At 53.5% G+C, this 18,869-nt stretch overlaps 1 protein-coding gene across 1 annotated transcript; it reads right to left on the bottom strand.

Moving 5' to 3' along the window:
- Positions 1–412: 412 nt before the first annotated feature.
- Katnb1 (katanin regulatory subunit B1) lies at positions 413–17,232 on the bottom strand. The gene is made up of 20 exons (XM_069992400.1): positions 17,133–17,232; positions 15,947–16,241; positions 13,275–13,405; positions 10,894–11,011; positions 5,602–5,702; positions 5,321–5,362; positions 4,783–4,866; positions 4,557–4,672; positions 4,081–4,152; positions 3,728–3,878; positions 3,418–3,608; positions 3,176–3,306; positions 2,809–2,859; positions 2,224–2,291; positions 1,993–2,112; positions 1,761–1,910; positions 1,453–1,529; positions 1,302–1,376; positions 1,033–1,149; positions 413–846 (listed from the first exon to the last, which is right to left on the bottom strand). The coding sequence occupies exons 2-20, from the start codon at positions 15,984–15,986 to the stop codon at positions 714–716; spliced, it is 1,968 nt and encodes a 655-aa protein (XP_069848501.1). The 5' UTR covers positions 15,987–16,241; positions 17,133–17,232; the 3' UTR covers positions 413–713.
- Between the last annotated feature and the right edge of the window lie 1,637 nt (positions 17,233–18,869).

The raw sequence follows: 18,869 nt of genomic DNA, 5'->3' as shown, positions 1-18,869 counted from the left end.
CCCCCACCACCTGGGTAAGTGCCTTCTGCTGCCTAGTGTCCCTAATGACCAGATGTCTACAGTAACCTTCCCATCCCGCAGTGGTGTCAGATCCAGGGAGCTTCAATGAGGGGCTGTCAGTCCTGGCTTCCTGTGCTGGGGACCTGGACAGGGGCTACCTTCAGGGATGGTATCTAGCCAGCCAGCTCCTGCAGGAAGTGAAAGTTAGGGACCCCATGGAGGAAATGCAGGTGTCCCAGAGGCCTGAGATTAGAGAAGACTGTATGAACCCTTTCCTGCACCACTGTCACGGCTGCCTCCTCTCCCCTCCCAAGCAGGGTTTGTAGGGCCTTGGGCTCAAGTCTTCAGCGTGGTCCTCCCACGCTGGCCTGAGAAGAGCCTTTTGGCCAGAGATGTCCCTCTTACATGAAAAGACAGGGAATAGTTACAAATTTAATAAATTTCACCTTATAAATTACAGCAGCAGCCCCAGAGCTCGGTTTGCTGTCCCAAGAAGCAAGAGTTGGGCAAAGCTGGGCAGCCATCGCTGGAGAGGAAGTTGTCTCAGTTCAGGGCTGTGGAGGTGCCAGTGGGCCTGTGCTGTTGCCTCCAGTCTAGCCCCAGGAGCAGCCAAGGGCACCAGGCAGAGGCTCACTGCCAGTGGCACACAGGGAACAGGAGTGTAGTAGCAGACACTGGGGGCTGCCAGGCGCCCCCTACCCCTGCAGGGCTCCTCAGTCCAAACTGGCCATGAGCAAGTGCAGCTCCCGGAAGGCACTGCCGTGGCGGCCGCTCAGGCTTGACTTGGTCTTGACGAGGCCACTGATACTCTTGAGTTGCTTGTAGCAGAGCCGGCACTTGTGCAGCCTGGAGACCGAGGGGCAGCATGTGAGGCTGCGGCCCCAGGGCCACCATGACTGCACCAGGCTTGGGCAACCTCTGCCATGCAGCCCTTCCCACCAAGGGTCTGCAGCCTAGAACATGGGGGGACTCAGCCAGGCTCTGCCACAGGTTGTGGGGACAAGGCTACCACCCAGGGAGGCCCAGCCTTACCTCTCCTCGCGGCTGATGTCAACCCCCACAGAGGGCGGGGCTGCCAGGATGTCAGTGATGAGGGGCAGAAACCGCTGCAGGATCAGCTTCAGGGAGGTGCAGCCTGTCTGGACGTAGCTGAAGAAAGCCATAGAGAAACACAGTGAGGTGTGGCTACTGCACAGTGGGGTGCAGATACGTGAGCCATCATGAGTTCCATGATGGCCACTGGAGGGGAGAGGGGTACTAATACTCCTTACAGGACCCCTGAAAGAGCTGCACCTCCCTACCTCTCATACTTGCTCTGCAGGAGCTTCTCGATCTGGGGCAGCACTGTAGTGCACAGGTCCAGCTTCCACAGGGAGCTGGGGAGAGGTGGAGCGTGATGCAGTCGGGCTGGCCCCGCCCAGCCCAGCCCAGCCCTCCTGCACAGCCACTTACGCCTTCTGGTTGACGATGTTCAGGAGGTCCACGACCACAGACAGGTCATTGATGGCTACCGCAGAGTCCACCGACGTCTGCAAACAGAGCTCAAGTCAGGAGGAGGGGCAAAGGTGAGGGTTAAAGAGTGCAGGTCTAGCCTGGAGAGGGGTGGTCAATAAATGTCAGAGTGGGATGAAAATGCAGAGCTGTGCGTGATTCAACCACTGGCTGCCTATTTTCCCCCCAACCCTGTATCTCTGCGTTCAGCCCCAAGTCTGCGTGAAAGGGTGGGAATGAGGCCAGGCTTCGGCAGGCGGGGCACTTGCCTTGATGTCACCTGTGGTCCACACGGCCCGCACTGTGTCCAGGTTCTTGTGGCGGCTGGTGAGCACCACACACATGGTGTCGTGGCCTTTGCGAATCTGGGACATGGCATCCTCATCCACCAGCTCGGCCTGCTGAGGGATCTTCACAGCCTGCGTGGATGGCACAGATACTGGCACAGGAAGGGGCTGCAGATATGCCCTCCCCCATCCCTCAGCCAGGGTCCCCACTCACCGGCAGGAAGTCAGAGGCCTTCAGCCCAATGGGCTCATTCCTCGTGGCAGGGATGATGGCAGGCTCACTTTTGGGAGCTGGTGTGGGGGTGATGACTGGGGGCCGTGATGGGACCTCAAGCTGAAGGGTTAAAAGCTCAGCAGATGCCAACATGAGGCCCTCTACCTCCCATTGGAGGCACTGGCCTCCACCTGGAGCTCCAGCCCCCACCATGCCTCCACTTGGACCTACATTTGGCACCAGAACCTGCACGTCCATGGGAGGGCTGGGCTTCGAGGCCTCCTTTGCTGTGGCCGTGTCTGGGGGCAAAGGAAAAGCTCATTGGTTCAGGGGAGGCTGAGGAGGGTTCTTCCTGTCCTCAGGGAGATTCTACCACTAGGAGTGGAGTAGGCATGGGAGGTGAAGAGGTGAATGGGTAGTACGTAGGGAGAGGGAAGAAGGTAGAGGCTTAGGAAACCCAGCCTCCAGAGAAGGGAGGAGAGGATACCTATGCCTAGAGAAGTCAGGAGAGGCTATGGTAGACAAAGTGGCCCAGCCCTGCCCCTTCTCCCAGTCACAGCCCATTGGCTCCAGGCCCTGGGCCCAACCTTTTCCCACCTCTTTTCCAGGCCCCCTCAATGTGCCTCACTGTCCCAGGGCAGGCCCCCCTACAGGACTGTCTACTGTTCCTCTCCCCACCCTTGGCTATTGGCTCACGCTCTGGGCCTGGAACGTAGTGGAGGCTTTTAGGCAGGTGCGGGGGAAGCCAGAGATCATGCCTGGGGAGACCTAATGGAGCCAGGGCTTCTATAGGCAAGGGGCCTCTGTGTGACTCACCATCCTCCGGGGGTGCTGGGAAGGGCTCACTCCTCCGGGGTGGTGTCCGGCCTGCCGAGGCAAAGGGAGCTAAAGCCTCAGGTGCCATCATGAGTCCTTGCTGGATGGCCTGTGGCCCGGGCCCGAGCACATGTAAACCTCCTCGGGCCCCATGGAGCCCTTGGCCTGCTTGGTGCTCCCGTGGCCCCTCTGTTAAGGGCAATGGCTGCAGGGCGCTGAGCCTATGCCAGGGACTCCTGCCATCCCTTAGTCCCATGGGAGCACAAGAACAGTGTGTGGCCGCACATTGCCATAGGGATGTCACCCACACCTCAGGCCTGAGCAGACCTTCCATTGGGAGGTTGGGGGAGGGGGAGAGGAGGCTCACTGATGCTGTTCTTGGGCTGGAAGATCTCGTTGTAGTCCTCGGCATTCTGGATCTCAGCCTGGGACTCGCGCTCCTCCCGCTCCTCCTCACTGCTGGGACTACGCCGCTCACTCTCTGAGTTGTGTTTCACCCTGTGGGTGTCCAGCCCAGCAGAAGGAAGCCAGTGTCCCCAAGGGGGGCCAGAGTGCTCCAGAGCAGTGCCATGACCCACCGTCTGCACCCTCCTAGAGCCAAGCACCCACCTCTGAGGCTTGCTGCAGGTCGTGCTGGGCCGCTCGTAGATGCGACGGAGAGGGATGCTGGGGTTGGGCAGCTGCTGGGTCAGGTTCCGGCTGTCCTGCACAGGGTCCTGGGCCACCGTGCCTGTCCTGGTGACACGCGTCAGGTCCACCACATAAGAGGAGACGTTGCTCTGGGAGAAGGCCACACCTATCTGCAGGAAGCAGCAGAGCTTGGTGGGGCTGGGGGCTGAGAAATGGGGGACCAAACCCCAGCATGGAGGTGGGGAACGGAGGGGCATGAGGTAGAGGGCGGGTGCCTCAGCACTCTTACCAGCTGGTCATTGCAGATGGCTAGGTCAGCCACCTTGCCCCAGTTGACGAGGACCACGTCAAAGCAGCGCTCGGGCTCCCAGCCGTACACCCGCAGCGAGTCCTGGCAGCCACTGTACAGGCAGCAGCCGTCGGGGTTGAAGAGCACACTCCTGGGCCAGGGGAGAGCTAGCTGTAAGTCCTGCAGCACTGGCCTGACCCCTCACACCCCAGGGCTCAAGGCAGAGAAGGTGGAAGTGGAGATGGGAAAGGCCACCTTCAACTCATCCCGCTGCCCAGAGCAAAAGAGCAGGAGACAGCAACCACCCCACCAGGCAGTCCATGTGCTGGGACAGGCCCAAGTGGCCCACATACCTTACAGGCCCTGGCTCCCCTTCAATGCAGCTCACTACCTGGAACTTCTCTAGGTCCCAAAAGCGGATTGTCCTGCAAAGGAGCCATGTTGTGTTGGCAGTCAATCCCCAGGCTGACTCTCGCCACACTCAAGGCCTGGGAAAGTGAGCTGCTTTCCAGAATACTCTCCCCCGCAGCCAAAGCTACAGGAGCCACGTGCAGGGCAAGGGCGGCCACACTGGCGGAGGGAGAGCAGACACGGCGTAAGGCAAGAGGATGGGACAGCAAAGGCTCCCTTGTCCTGAGCTCTGCAGGGCTTGGATCCTCACATGCCCAGGCCAGCACAGCCCATGACAGTGGGGCTGGGGAGTCAGAGCTGGAAAGGCACAGGCCCACGGTCCAATCTGCGTAATATAGGCCCACACAGGTGAACACCACACAACAGACACACAGGACAGAGAGGAGGGATGGAAGTCCCAGGTGTGGTGCCCTGCTACCTGTCAGAGCTGCCAGAGGCCAGGAGATACTCGTTGGGGTGAAATTCTACCACATTGACAGGCCCTGTGTGACCAGGGAACTCGGACATCATCTTGCCAGCAGTCAGGTCCCAGAGCTAGGGCAGGGCAGAAGGTGGTCAGGGCCAGGCTGGCACCTGATTAGGAGCTAGACAGGGTACAGCCTACACGTGATCAGAACCCAGCCCCTGACCCTGGGCCCAGGTACCTTCACTGTGTGGTCGTCTGCAGCTGATGCCAACCACTTCCCATCAGGGCTGAACCTCAGACACCGCACAGCCTGGCTGTGTCCCTGTGGACAGAGCACCGAGTTCACCCAAGAGGCCTGGGCAAAGCTGCACCATGCTTCCCAACGTATGTCCTCTCTCTACTGAGGAGCAGCTGCACAAGGGGCAGAAGTCATGGCTAGAGGTTTCTCCATGTCCTCCTGGAGGACTCCAGGAAATCAAGGATACATGCTCCTATCATTTGAAAACCACATATTTCACAGCCTCTTTTAATGTCAGAGGCTCTGAAAGCCTTCTAACATACTGTACTCAGCAGAGTGCTCCTCTGAACAGGCGCCCTTCAATGATGTCAGTCACACACCTGCAGAACCTCAGCGTGGGGCAGTGATAAACATGGCTAAGCAGGGCTATGGGGAGATGGGGGTCCAGGTCTCAATCCACCTATAATGGACTGTAGCCTCCCACCCCTAGGGGATGCCAAGTGGTGCCTGTGATGATGGGCAAGGGAGCTGTCCTTACCCTGTACCGGAAGACACAGCCTTTTCTCCTGATGTCCCAGAGCTGTGGGGAAAGGAGCCAAGGGGCTGTGTCAAGAGTGTACCTTCTCAATGCCCAAAGGCCAGGCCAGAGGGCAGTGTGAAGGCAGAGCGCTTGCCTGGACACTTCCACGTCACCACAGCCACAAAGACAGAAGTCAGGATACTGCTCAAATGACTCACATAACCCCATCCTGCGGAGTGCACCCCCAACAGATGGCAGACCACCCCTCATGCAGGCCGGCTGCTGTCAGCCCACCTCACCTTGATATTTGTGTCCTGGGAACCGGAGGCTACAAACTCGCCATAAGGGTGGAAATCCAGGCTGCAGATGTTGGCTTTGTGTCCCATGAGTGTGCGCAGAACTGCCAAGAGAAGACAGAAGTGATGGGGGGACAGAGATGGAGGAACTTACTAGAGCCTTGCCACTCCAATGAACTGCTTTTTTCTTGCTAGGACAATCATGTCTGCTGTTTCTCACAGCTCTGGAAAAGGCACTGTGCTTCCCCATGATTTGTGTGAAGGCCAAGGAACGATGGATGTCACGTCACCATGTGGCTGTGGGGCCTTTTGTGCAGGACAAACCCGGGGAGTGGCAAGAAGAGAGCAGAGAGAGGCCGCTTGGTTGAAAAAGAACCCAGGAAGGAGGCGGACGTGGTGGTTCATGCTTGTAATTCCAGTTATCAAGAGGAAGAGATGGAGAGGATTGTTGTTCAAGACCAGCCCAGGTAAAAAGTGTGTAAGACTCCATCTCAACTAACAAAAAGCTAGGTGCAATGGTGTGTGCCTGTCGTGCCAGCTGTGTGGGAAGTGTAAACAGGAGGATCGTAGTCCAGGCCAACCTCAGCACGAAAGTCAAACTTTACTAGAAAAATAACTAAGGGTAGGCCTTTAGTGGTAAAGTGCCTGCCTAGTAAGCAAGTACAAGGACCCGAATTCAAACCCCAGTACTGGAAAAAAAATAATCCAGGAGGGCTTTTGGGAGGTGGGGTGTCTGAACAAGAATCGGAGGGTGGAGTATGGGACAACTGCTACTGGATGGACAGCATGGGGGGTACAGGGGAGCACACCCGGGAGTTCCACACTCCCTCTGGGGTGACATCTATCTGGGGATCTTGTGGAAGACCTTGAGAATGGAAAGGACACAGGAGGACACAGCCAGGGAAGGACAGGTCACCAGCCTAGCGGTCCGAGGACCAGGTTTCTCATCCGTGAAGGTGGGGTGGCAGCTCCAAGCACAGGCTGGAGGCAAGTGGGTCTCAGCGAATTCTCTGGAACCATACAAACCTGTTGCCTATCTTTCAATATGAGATTTATACTTGAGCTGCTTGGAGGAAACCAATCAGCTCATGAGTGCTGGGGCTGTTGGACGTGGGAGCCCAGCCAATCTTAGGTTTGAGCCATGGTGAAATATGGTGAGTTGTGAGGTAGTGAACTCTCTGTGCAGAGGTGTTCAAGACTCCAGATTCGCTGGGCGCCAGTGGCTCACACCTGTAATCCTAGCTAATCAGGAGGCTGAGGTCAGAGGATGGTGGTTCAAAGCCAGCCTGGGTAGGAAAGTCTGTGAGATTCTTATCTCCAATAAACCATCAGAAAACCGAAAGTGGTACAGTGGCTTAAGTGGTAGAGTGCTAGCCTTGAGCTGGAAAGCTCAGAGACAGCAGCTAGGCCCAGAGTTCAAGCCCCATAACCGACAAAAACAAACCAAAAACTCCAGGTCTAAGCACAGGTGAATGAATCTTGGCTTGTGATTTTCACCTATCCACATCAGGCTGTGGGCTCAGGAGACAGATAGAACCAGAGTCAGTCCTGGCTCTCCTAGATTGCTATGTGACTGGACAATCACTTGCCCTCTGAGCCTAATGTTGGGAGGTGGTAAGAACGAAGAAACTGAATATTGTCCAGCATGGTCCTGACATAGTAGTCAACAAGGGCCAGCTGTAAATTATTCCATTCTCATTTCTCCCTGCACAAGGCCAGTCTTCATCCTTCCTGTGTGTCCCCGGCTGGCCTTGCTTCCTCCTCTTCAGGCCTCAGTGGTGACTATGGCCATGAGCACCTCCTGTGTCCCCAGATGCATTCTGACCAGTTCTGGTGACTGGTGGGCTGGGAATTTTCCCACACTAGACCACAGCCCGTGCTGGTGCTAGGCAGTGACTCAAGAGTGAAGTAGTCAGACAGAGGCCACAACATAGGTGCAAGTGAGACCAGCCTCTGCCTTCTGGGCAGCAGCTGTTGCAGCCTGGGCTGAGGGAGAAAGTCCAGGTCACAGTTGCTGGCACAGGTAAGAGCAGCAGAAAGGGAGCTGGTATCAGCCTGGGTGAGGAGGCCCGAATCACGGCTCTACTCAGCCCAAGTGCCTGTGGCGGCAGGCTCTGTCAGCACTACAGCTGGGATCACGTGTCCCATACCTGAGGAGGCTGCCAAGGCCCTACCTATGTTGGTGAAAACCCAAATTCGCCAGCAGCCCTTGTCGCTGTCCAGTGTCCTGTGCTGCTGGGCCTGGCACATGCTGATCAGCCCCATGTTAACTCCTGCCCCCATCCTCTCCTTTGTAGCCTTCCTGTGGGATCTGCTGGGTGGAACACGCTCACCCACTGGCTGTACTGTGGGAAGCTGGCAGGACCACATTCCTTCTGCCCTTGCTCATCCAGACCAGAGATGCAGTGAGGGGGCACCAGCTGCCTGTGCATGCAGGGCCAGTAACACCCAGCCACTCAGCCCCTCCAGCATCCTCCAGCGCTGGCTCCACCTGCACCCTCGCAAGTGGAAAAGAAGCGGGCCTGGATCCCCCATCTGGGCAGCAGATGGCAGCAGAAGAGTCCTGCCAGCAGTCCTGATACAAGTCCCAGACTAGGCCACCTGCAGCTAACAAGTCTTCACCAAGCACTGCACCTTCCTTGGCCTCCATTTTCCCACCTTTCAAATCAGGGAGCCCTGCCAACCTGGTTCTGTATCTGAAGTACCTGGAAGCCAAACCACTCTTGGGTTTGGCTCTTGGGGTGAGGTTCCCCACAAGCTGTGTGTGAACAGCCCCAGAGCCCAGTGGCCATCCACTCCTACGCCTCAACACAAGGAACTGCTCGCATTTCCCTGAAACAGAGTGGCTGAGGAGGCCTGGGTGGAGGTGTGCACACTTGGGTCTCCCTTTGCTCTGCACTATGGTGTCTGATAATGACAAACAGGGCAGATGTCACTGTCCTCAAGCAAAGTGAACTTCAGACTGGGCACGTGTGGCCAAAGGCTGCCATCCACAAAGCATGTCCCCGGAGGGCCTCTCTCTGGAAAAAGGGGTGAAAGCTGTACTCTGGAGCTGTGGTGATGTCCGCCTGCCTGGCTCACTGAAGGTCGAGACTGGAGGCTGCCAAGCAGCAGCAGGCAAAGAGCCTCAGCCTGGATCTCCAGGGGCACACCTGCTCCAGTGTATGCAAAACACAAATGAGTACTCCATACTGAAAAATGGGTGCTTCCAGGTCAACTTCTGGATTTCTAGTTTCGTTGTTAACTGTCAAATTGGGAGCACTGCACCACTTCAGCCACGTGGTGGCAGCTTGGAGCCAGGGAGGCAGCTCACCTGCAGACTCCCATGTAGCTGAGGGCTCAAGCTTCCAGATAAAGGACCCCACAACAACCCAGCTAGGGATGAGAACCAACCACTGGGAAAGGTTGGAAAGGTAGGACAGAGATCCTATGAGCTTGCGGAGAAAAGAGATGGGGAGGAAACACATTCCCCAGGAAGGATCCAGCCTAGAAGCACTGACAACAGCAACCCTGGATCCAGAATAGTGATGGAGCGAGGGAGTGGATGGATGGCCAGATGGGGCAGCCCCTTCAAATTCCCGAGGGTAAATACCTCAACTACAAAACCAAAGATGGGGAAGGGGACTTTCTTCCATAGCACACAGCCTGCTGCAGCACACCTTTCCCAGCCACAGGAGAAACAAGATCCATCCCACAAGGCAAAAACCAAAGAAAACCAAGAAAGAGGACACCATGGGACCCAGTTCCTGCAGGCCAAAGTGCTCCCATGCATCAGGTCTTGGGGACAGAGACTCTGAGAAGAGAGCTGGATTATGGGATGTGCTTGAGAAAAAAGGAAGCTTACTCTTCCGGTAGAACATTTGGGATGTGCAGGGTCAGAGCTATAGAAGGCAGAGGTGGAAAAGGAAAGTGAGCTACAGAAAACAATCTAATCAGTTCTGGGTAACATCCAGGTGGTCCTGACCACAGAAATGTTCAGTGATGGGGTGGGGGTGGCTCTAAGAGCCAAATCCTTGTCTTGCATAGTATGAAATCAGTGTTTAATGCATGCAATTTTTAAGAGAAAAGAGAGAAGTTGCAGTGTCATGATGTTGCTTAGAAAACTGGAGAAGAAGCCCAGGGAAGAATGTAGTGAGATACTATCTCAACCACCAAGCTGGGTATGGTGGTGCATACCTGTCCATCCCAACTATATGGAAGTCAAAGGTTAGAGCGGTAGGATCCAGACCAGCTCCAGGCAAAAAATGGGAGGCCCTGAGTTCAAAATCCCAATACTACTAAAACCAGAAAAACAAAACAAAACAAAAAAACCAAACAGGAGTGAAGCAGAGGCTTTTTTTTCTTTTTTTTTTTTTTTTGGGGGGGGGTCCAGTTGTGGGGCCTGAACTCTGGGCCTGGGCGCTGTCCCTCAGCTCTTCAGCTCAAGGCTAGCGCTCTACCACTTGAGCCACAGCGCCACTTCTGGCTTTTTTCTTTTTGTTTATGTGGTGCTGAGGAATCGAACCCAGGACCTCAGGCATGCAAGGCAAGCGCTCTACCACTGAGCCACCTTCCCAGCCCCAGCAGAGGCTTTCTTGATCCATCATGATTAATTCTGTAACTACGATTTTTTTTCCAGGTGCCTGCTAGGCAGTCACTATGCCACTGAGCCATGCCTCCAGCCCTTTTTTGTACTGGTTATTCCTTAGATAAGGTTGCACTTCCTGTGCGGACACGCCTGAGCTGGGATCTGCCCATTTCCAGCTTCTGGTCCTAGCTAGGATAACGGTCACCAGCTCTGAGTTGAGAAGGGGTTCTTGTGAACTTTTCTGTCCATCTGGCCTTGAAACAATCTTTCCAATCTCAGCTTCCCAAGTAGCTAGGATTATATAGGTTTGAGACACCAGCATCCAGCTACTAAGTTTTGAACTGTGTGTTACTTCCATAAAGATGAGAGCTAAACAAAAACAAGCAAAGAGAAGATCTGGCTACTCCAGGCCTGCCCTGGGTTTGGTACAACATGGTGACCCCACTTTTCCAGGTGCCCTGCAGGGCCCCTCCCAACATGTGACTTCCTTCTAGATTCTGAATCCACACCATTGTTCACTGAGGTATTTCCTGGGAACCACCTCAGGGCCAGCTACTTGGGACAGCAGTACCCACTGCAGCAGGCAGATGGGCACAGGATGGGTGCTGTACCACCTGCTCACGTCTCCAGCAGCAAAGCACAAGCTTCCTGGAGGAAGCAGTGGGGTACACTAGGACAAGCCAGCACGCACACAGTGGGGAATTGGGGAAAAGCGAACAGAGGCCTACTTTTGGCAGCTTCCAGGTCCCAGACGCGGATGGAGCCTGACTGGGAACCAGCCACGATGAGCTCCTCAGGAGTGTTGAGGCGGACACTCTCCACAGGGGATGTGTGACCTGTGAGGCTCTGTGGAGAGAAGGTGGCGGCTTCAGTGTAGCATGAGCTGCTACCCCAATTCAGGGTTCCTGGGCCAGGCTTCAGCAAGCAGCAGCTAAGTGGGGAGGCTGCTCCCTGGGGCCACATCTGCTCCTTCGGCAATCAGGGCTGACAATAAGCCAAACCTGTCACGTTTCAACAACCTTCATTTCCCATGATGCTCCTGATGTGGATGGCACCTGGAGAAATGGCCCTTGGTCCCTTGGAGAGATCAGTGGACCAAGATAGGCACACAGGACTGAGAGACACACAAAAGATAAGGAGGTGGAGGTGCTGACTCATTAGTCTCAAGTTCACATTGGAGTCACATCTCCAGTCCTGCAGCCAATTTTTTTTTAACAAGAGACTGGAGACAAGTTAAATGTCCCTTCACAGGAACGTAGTAAGCGAAGCAGGGGTCCCCAGGGTTCCCCATGCAACAGAAACCCATTCAGCCACAGAAGTGGATGAGACTGATCTCAGCGTGGTTCAGTGATCGAGCACCTGTCTAACATCAGCACCTGTCTTGAGTTCAATCCCCAGTATAGCAAAAATAAATTTAAAAGAGCACCTTTTGCACTCTGAGGTTAAAAATAGGATGGAGGACCGTGTTTAGCATGACACACGTGTGAATAGTGGGAGAAAGGAACGGATGTGCACATTTTCTCACCTATTCACAAATAATTCTAGAGAGACACAGAAAGCATTTGGAACTGTGGTTGCCTGAGGAAAGGATGTAGAAGTCAGGGGAGGAAAGGAACTTCTGGAGGTTGAGCCATATGTGTGTATCCTATACTCCATAAATAAATAAATAATAAACAGAAGTGGACTGCCAACAGAGGTACCCATTCCCAGGCAAGAGAGAACTTGGCAGGCTTACAGCATTGAAAGGCCTGGGGGCAGGGGGTGGTGGCATCTGTGGTGAGTGAGGCTGAGGTCAGACAGAGGCTGGAAGACTGAACCCAACATCCTAGGAGAAGTCTGAAGCCAGCCCCAACACCCAGGGCTGCTCTGGGAGGCAAGATGGGTTGGATCATGTCCTGTGTTTGGTTGCTTTTTACTGATTCATTTTCAATTTGTGTATGTTAATTTGTATTTTGAGGGAAAAGGAAACAATTGAACCCTTACACCTACAGTAAAACAAAACCCCTTGGATTCTACTCTTCCTGAGCCCCGGCCCAGAAGCTGCTATCTGGGTACATCTTGGTTCTTCTCTGGATCTCACCAACAACGTGTCTAAGTTTCTGCTAGTAGACTCACCTCCCACCCATTTCTTCTTTGTCTATTTGAGCAAGAGTGAAAAGCTGTGGTGGTGAAGGAAGAGGGCTGAGGGACAGCACAGGCTCCTATGCAACGGGGGAGAATGGAAACTGGTTTCTGGAGGGAACTTTGACACTACATTTTGAATGCTTTAAACTGTGTGCACCCATAGGTTAGACACGACATCCACGCATTTGCTCAAAGCTTTGGGAGGATGAAACTGTCCATTGCAGTGTGGGTTAGCAGGGCCCAACAGGCTCCAGGAAGAGGGCAGGGCATGGCTACACAGCTAATTGCAGTTCAGACCTGCAATGCACACCAGGGGACTAGTAAAATGCATGTTGTAAGAGCATTATTTTTGACAGGGGAAATCCTCATGATATTATTATTCTAAAAAACTAGGTTACACAAGAGTAAAAGCGTATGCCAATACATTTTATATAGATTTGTGTGTGCACTTGCATCTGCATTTTCATGTGCATGCATGCATGTACAGCCATGCGCATTCATCCCATTATCTAGAAACATTCAGACCAGATACCAATGGTAATAGCTTTTGGAAAACAGAACATCTTTATGAACTTCTTGTGTCTCCCTTCCTTGGAGAGCAGTCAGTATCCAGCCTGGAAGATGGGTGTGTAACACAGGAAACTGCTAGATCTGAACTAGCTCCTAACCAGCTCCAGCTGGTCCTCTCAAATTCTTTTTTGTGTTCCATGCTAGGAATAAATTACAATAAACACCCATGTGTAGATGGCAGGCAAGTAGATGGTCAGGTGGAAAAGAGGTACAAGCTTTCTGGTCAACCACAGGGCTCATTGGAACAATCCCAGTAAACTCTAGTCCTGTCTATTGTAGGAACCCCATTCCTGGGGGCTATTGTCCTAGCCATCCTGGGCTGCCCGCACCTGCTTACCATGTCCTCAGCCCCAGCCTTTGCTGTTGCAGGGCCCTCCCAGCCCATGCCTGGTCCCCACTGCTAGCCCAGACTCACCATGATACAGTTGGGTTTGTTGATAGACCACAGGTTGACGCGACAGTCATCCCCTCCCGTGGCCAGCAGTCGCCCAGAGGCCTTTCCCAGCACCAGAGAGGACACATTGCTGGCATGGGCGACAATCTCCTCTATGTGGGGAAGGAAAGAGAGAAAAGGCAGTTAGGGGACTGGGATGAAGACACCAGAGAAGGGTGGCCCTGTTCAGACTGGAAGCTGAAACTACCCTCATGGGTTACAGGACCAACACCAGGATGTGGGCCTGACATTTAAATGACCATATCTCAACTTCAGTTCTCCCCATGGGCTTCCTGAGTTTTTCCTCTTTCCACACATCCACTGGTAGTATGGACTGACTACGCAGTTGGCCCTCCACATGCAGATCCAACCAAGTGCCAATGGAAAATATTGGAAGAAATGCATCTGTAATGCCGGCTGTGGTGGCACATGCTTGTGATCTCAGCACTCAGGAGGCTGAAGCAAGGGGATGGCAAGTTCAAGGCCAGCCCTGGGATACATAGTGAGACCCTGTCAAAATGTATCTGTACTTAGCTGCACAGAAACAGTTTTATCTTGTCTGATAGTATTCCACAAATGTGCAATACTATTCTAGCGCACACAGACTGCTGGGTGGTGTATGGAATCTAGAGGTGATTTAAAGCACAAGAAAGATGCACCTGCTTTCTGTACAGCCACATTAGATAGAAGGGATTTGAGGACCCACAGATATATCCTTGCACAGGGGTCCTGGAGACAATCCAGTGTAGATATGGGTGTTTAAACTCAATTCTTTACATTGACTTGCTATTTTTAGCCAACTTGGTCTTAAGTACTAATATTCTCTAGATTCAAAAACCTTTGTCTATGACACAGAAAGAATAAAAACAGTCACTAAAATAAAGTGGCCAGGCACAGGTGTGTCATACCTATAACCCTAGCAGAAACATGAAGAACTGTGGTTCAAAGCCGAACCAGGCAGAAAAGCCTGAAAGACTCCATTTCCAAAACAAAGCAAAGTTAACTAGGCACCAGTGGTTCACACCTAAAATTCTAACTACTTGGGAGGCTGAGATGTGAGGACTGCAGTCAAAGCCAGCCCAGCCAGGAAAAGATTGTGCGACTCTTGTCTCCAATTAATGAGCAAAAAGCCAGAAATGGAGCTGTGGATCAAATGGTAGAGTACCAGCCGTGAACAAAAACACTGAAGGATAGTGCTCTGGCCTAAGTTCAAGCCCCAGTTTGGGCACGTGCCCAACCCATGCACACACGCATGCACACACACACACACACAAGCAGAGTTAGAAGCACGGTTCAAGTCATAGAGCACCAGCCCTGAGCAAGAAAGCCCAGTGAGTGCCGAGGCCCTGAGTTCAAACCCCCCAATAACTGAAAAAACAAAATTGAGTAATGAGTAATTTAACTCCAAAGTACTTCTCAGCTGATGCTAAGTCTACAGGAAGCCTGACTGGGGACCCACTTTCAGAATGACTCAAGTCAATGAACTCCAGGTGGCTTTTCCCAGGGGCCCTTGCAACTCAGAACACCAACCAGGTGTGGGTTTGAGCTTTGCTAGCTGCTGCTGTGGGGCCTCAGACAAGGCACTGTCTTGGGGCGGGAGGCCTTATCTGGTGAATGAGATCACAACATGGTCTACCATGTGGGCTTACTCAGGGGTGGCTGGGCATAGGCCCCGGGCTGCCAAGTAGGGAGCAAGTGCTGGTAATTACTAGGTTGACTAAGGAGCAGGTCACGGGGGAGACAGTGGCCATGGGGGCCTCAGGCTGAGTTGGCTCTGTGAGAGAACACAGAAGGCCATAGATTAAGTGGGTGAGCTGACCAGACAAAATGAAAGATAAGACATGTGGAGAAAAGGTACAGGGCCCTTCAAGAGCCCCTGCTTTGATTCAGCTTGAAGGATATCAACTAGCAATGCCCATATATATCTAAGTGCTGATATTATTGTTGTTGTTATTATTTTAGACAGCATTCTACTATGCAGCCCAGGCTGGCCTTGAACTCAGAGCTTTCTTGCTTCAGCTTCCTGAGTCCTGAGACTCTAACTCCAATTGACCAACAAAAGAGCTGGAATAGATGCCTAGCTCAAGTGGTAGAGCACCAATCATAAGGAAAAAAACTCAAGCAAGAGCTGGAAGCTCTGAGTTCAAGTCCTAGTAGCAACACACACACATACACAAAAAAGAGTCTTGGACTGGACATTCAGAATAATGAGTATAGAGTAATGGTGGTGGGAGGGGGGAGTGGTCAGTGTTCCTGCTCAGTTATATTCCAGAGCCCAGTAGGCATCCTTCTCTCTCCCTTTCCCTCCACCCTCCATCCCAAGATGCTTTCATCTGACAGAGGAGGTCTGACTTGTAAGATATTGGAAATGCCTTGAACATCTTTCAGGATTTTCTATTCCATTCTGTCCATTGCCCACCTAGAGATCCGGCACAGGGTGTGATGTGTTCACAGTCTCACTAGATCTCACAGCAACTAGAAAAGGCAATTTCATCTTTTGGAGGAAACAGACTCAGAGAGATGAAGTCACCTGCCCACCTAAGGAGTGCCACAGTCATGACTTATAATAAGTCCCCTGCACCAAGAAGAGACAAAGTTGCCCGCCAACAAGCAGCTAACAAAATAACCAGAGCCATACAGAAAAAAGTACTTACGCAACTTCCAAGCCGTCTTGGTGACCACAGGAGTGGCCATCCTTCAGGGACTGGCACCTGAAGCTCTACCCACAAAATGGGTATTTTCTTCTTGGGGTGGGGGTGGATCCCCCCCAGACCCACCAATCAAGTTGGCAGGGAGTTCCCACACATCCAGGCACTCCGCCTCTCCTGGCCCTGGACTGGCAGGTGGCTTAAATCATCCACAGTAGTAGTAGCAGCAGCAGCAGCAGCAGCTGATGTAGGATCCTGGATCATGAATGTCAGGCTTGGGCCATCTCAGCTCAACACTGGGCTAAAATACAAATAAAAGCGATGGCTTGTTAGGAAGCTGAGGTAAGAACTCCAGCTCCCTAAGTCACCAAGGTCACTTGATAAAGGATCAACATCCACCCGTCACCACTGCCAGAAGCTGCAGTGCAAACGGGGAGGGGGAGGGCACACCTTCAGGTAGGATGACTTGGAGGAAAGAAGATTCCAGAAGCCGAGATAATGGGGAAACAGACACGGCTTCGGGAAGGACCCTGCACTGGGAATTGACGTGGATCTCGGCGAGTCATTCCAGTCACCTCACTTGGGATGAGAACTCAGAGGCTGAGCTTTGGGGTCCATAAGAAGCACTCTAGAGATAAGCCAGTGAGGTCCTCTCTCTGGGGAGAATCTCCAAGAGTCTGAGGGTCCAACCCAGATTTCTCCTGGCAGAGTTGCCAAGCACAAGAGCAGGGAATGAGGCCTCAGGTGTGGGTATGAGGTCATCTAAAAAGCCACCTCTCACCCTTTCCCGCGACCCCCTGCGCGTTCCCCGGGCCTCCCTTCCCGTGCACACCTCATCTCCCGAGTCGGCTGCGGCCCTATCGGACTCCCTTTACCCCCTTTCCTTGCGGCTACCGTGTTTTCATTCATTCTCTCCCCGGCTACAAGCGCCGTCCTCCCGCAGACCCTCAGCTCTGCTTCCGGCCTCCACGGTCTCCCCAGCCCCGCTCCGCCCCACGCCGGCTCCGCGGGCCCCAGGGCCGGTCCCTCCGCCGCGCTCATCCTCCCGTCCCTCGGGCTGGCTGGACACCGGCGGTACCCTCCCCGCGTCCGGAACCCGTTCCCCAAAGCCTGGTCGGCCCCGCCAACCCGGCCCAATTCCGGGGCCATCTTCGCCCGTCCTCCCCGCCTCCTCGCCCCCAAGCCCACTCACCTGCAGCCGCGGCTCCCGAGGCCGAGGCTCCGCTCCCGGGCGCGACCCTTACTTGCCTCCATCCCCTGCCCTGATTGGCCGCTGCCTGACAACCGACCCTCACAACAAAACCTCCGGCCCAGAGTCCCGCCCACATCACCTCGGGCACCAATCAGTCGCCGCAGACACTGCGCCTCTCGCCAGGATTGGCCAATGGAAGCATGCATTTCTGCCGCTTTGGGTTAATTACCCGCCCTCCTAGTCTTGAAGCGGACTAATCACGAGGAAGAAGCGTTCTAAGAACCACCCTTCCGTCTCTAATGAATCCACGCGGGCTGCCAATTTTCTTTGTTGTTGTTGGTGGTCTATCCGCCTCGAACTTTCCCTTCCCTCCCTCTTCCCTTCTCTTCCTAGGTCAGTCATTATTTGAAACATTTGCTAATCGCTCTCCAATGGCGGCTGCGCCAATCGCTTTAGCAACCGCCCTGGATGGGCCAATCAGCGTTCTCTTTATTGGAGAACCAATTCCTAGTTATCCAATGGGAAGGGGACTTCTGGAGCAGCGTGAAGCCGTGGATCTTCCATCTTGGAACCGGGCAAATGGGGAAAAAAAGCCTTCGCTTATGTTTTGCCGTAGTTCCTGAATCCCTTTGCCTGACTGAGGACGATGCTGCCGCGGGCGTCTCCGGACGAGGCTTCTCTTCTTCGATCTGGACGCCGGCTTGAGTTCCCGAGGGAGGCTTAGAGGACCAATGGATTCCCGGGCCGAGTTGGGCGTGGCACCCTCCAGTGCCACGGGAGAAAGGATGAAAGGGCGAATGGCTGCAGCTGTGCGGGGGTCTGGGGTTCCCTCAACACGAGGGGAGGCCCCGGTGCCCGGGCTGCTCCGAGGGACTTGGTCTGCAGCTGTGCGGGGCCTGGGATTCCCCTTTACCCACCACGATGGGAGGCTTCCCCCCCCCCCCGGCCCCCCAGTAGCAACTCTGCCTTAGCCTTAGAGCCCGGAACTGCGTGGGCCTGCTTGGTCTCGCACCTCGCTCAGCACACCGCTACGGAACACTTTCCCTGTACTGATGAGGAAACTGAGACCCCGGTGTAGGTGCTTACAAAAGACGTGGGGACAGAAAAAACAAATGGCTTGAGTCCTCAAATACTTGTTCTTAAAGGCAAAGCCTGGGCAATTCCCAACTGAACGGCAGCCCCTTTTGCCAGCAACAAGAAGCAAAGGTCCGTTGTTAGCTGGCATATTGGGGAAACAGCTCCAGAAGGGCCTTTTTAACAGAGGGCTGGATTAGGAGAACATCGGATCAAAACTGTCCAGCCTGTGTCCCCTCAACTTTTAATATATATATATATATATTATATATATATATATAATATATAATAATAGGGAAATCTTACGAGTGTATTGATCAACAAGACTTTTTTCTTCACCCCTATTTATAAATTGTAGACATCATGACATTTCTATCTTGACGCTGATGACTCTGTAGCTCTTTAAAACAAGGCCCTTAGGCCCATACCATCATTACTACCCCTAAGAAAACTTAATTTTCTAATATCCAGACCATAATCAAATGTCCTCAATCATTTCCAAAATATTTAATAAAATTGTTCTGCTAAGTAGAACACGGGCTACAGGTGTAGCTGATCTAGTATAGAGGCAGCCCTAGATTCAAACTCAAGCAGTAAGCGGGTAAAGGAAGAGTCCTAGGTCGGGGCTCAGTGGTAGAGTGCTTGCCTTGCGTGCATGAGGCC

Source organism: Dipodomys merriami, unplaced genomic scaffold, assembly GCF_024711535.1.
Source record: "Dipodomys merriami isolate MVZ:Mamm:240054 unplaced genomic scaffold, mDipMer1.0.p SCAF_41, whole genome shotgun sequence".
Taxonomy (NCBI): domain Eukaryota; kingdom Metazoa; phylum Chordata; class Mammalia; order Rodentia; family Heteromyidae; genus Dipodomys; species Dipodomys merriami.
This window is presented reverse-complemented; position numbering and strand designations above follow the sequence as displayed.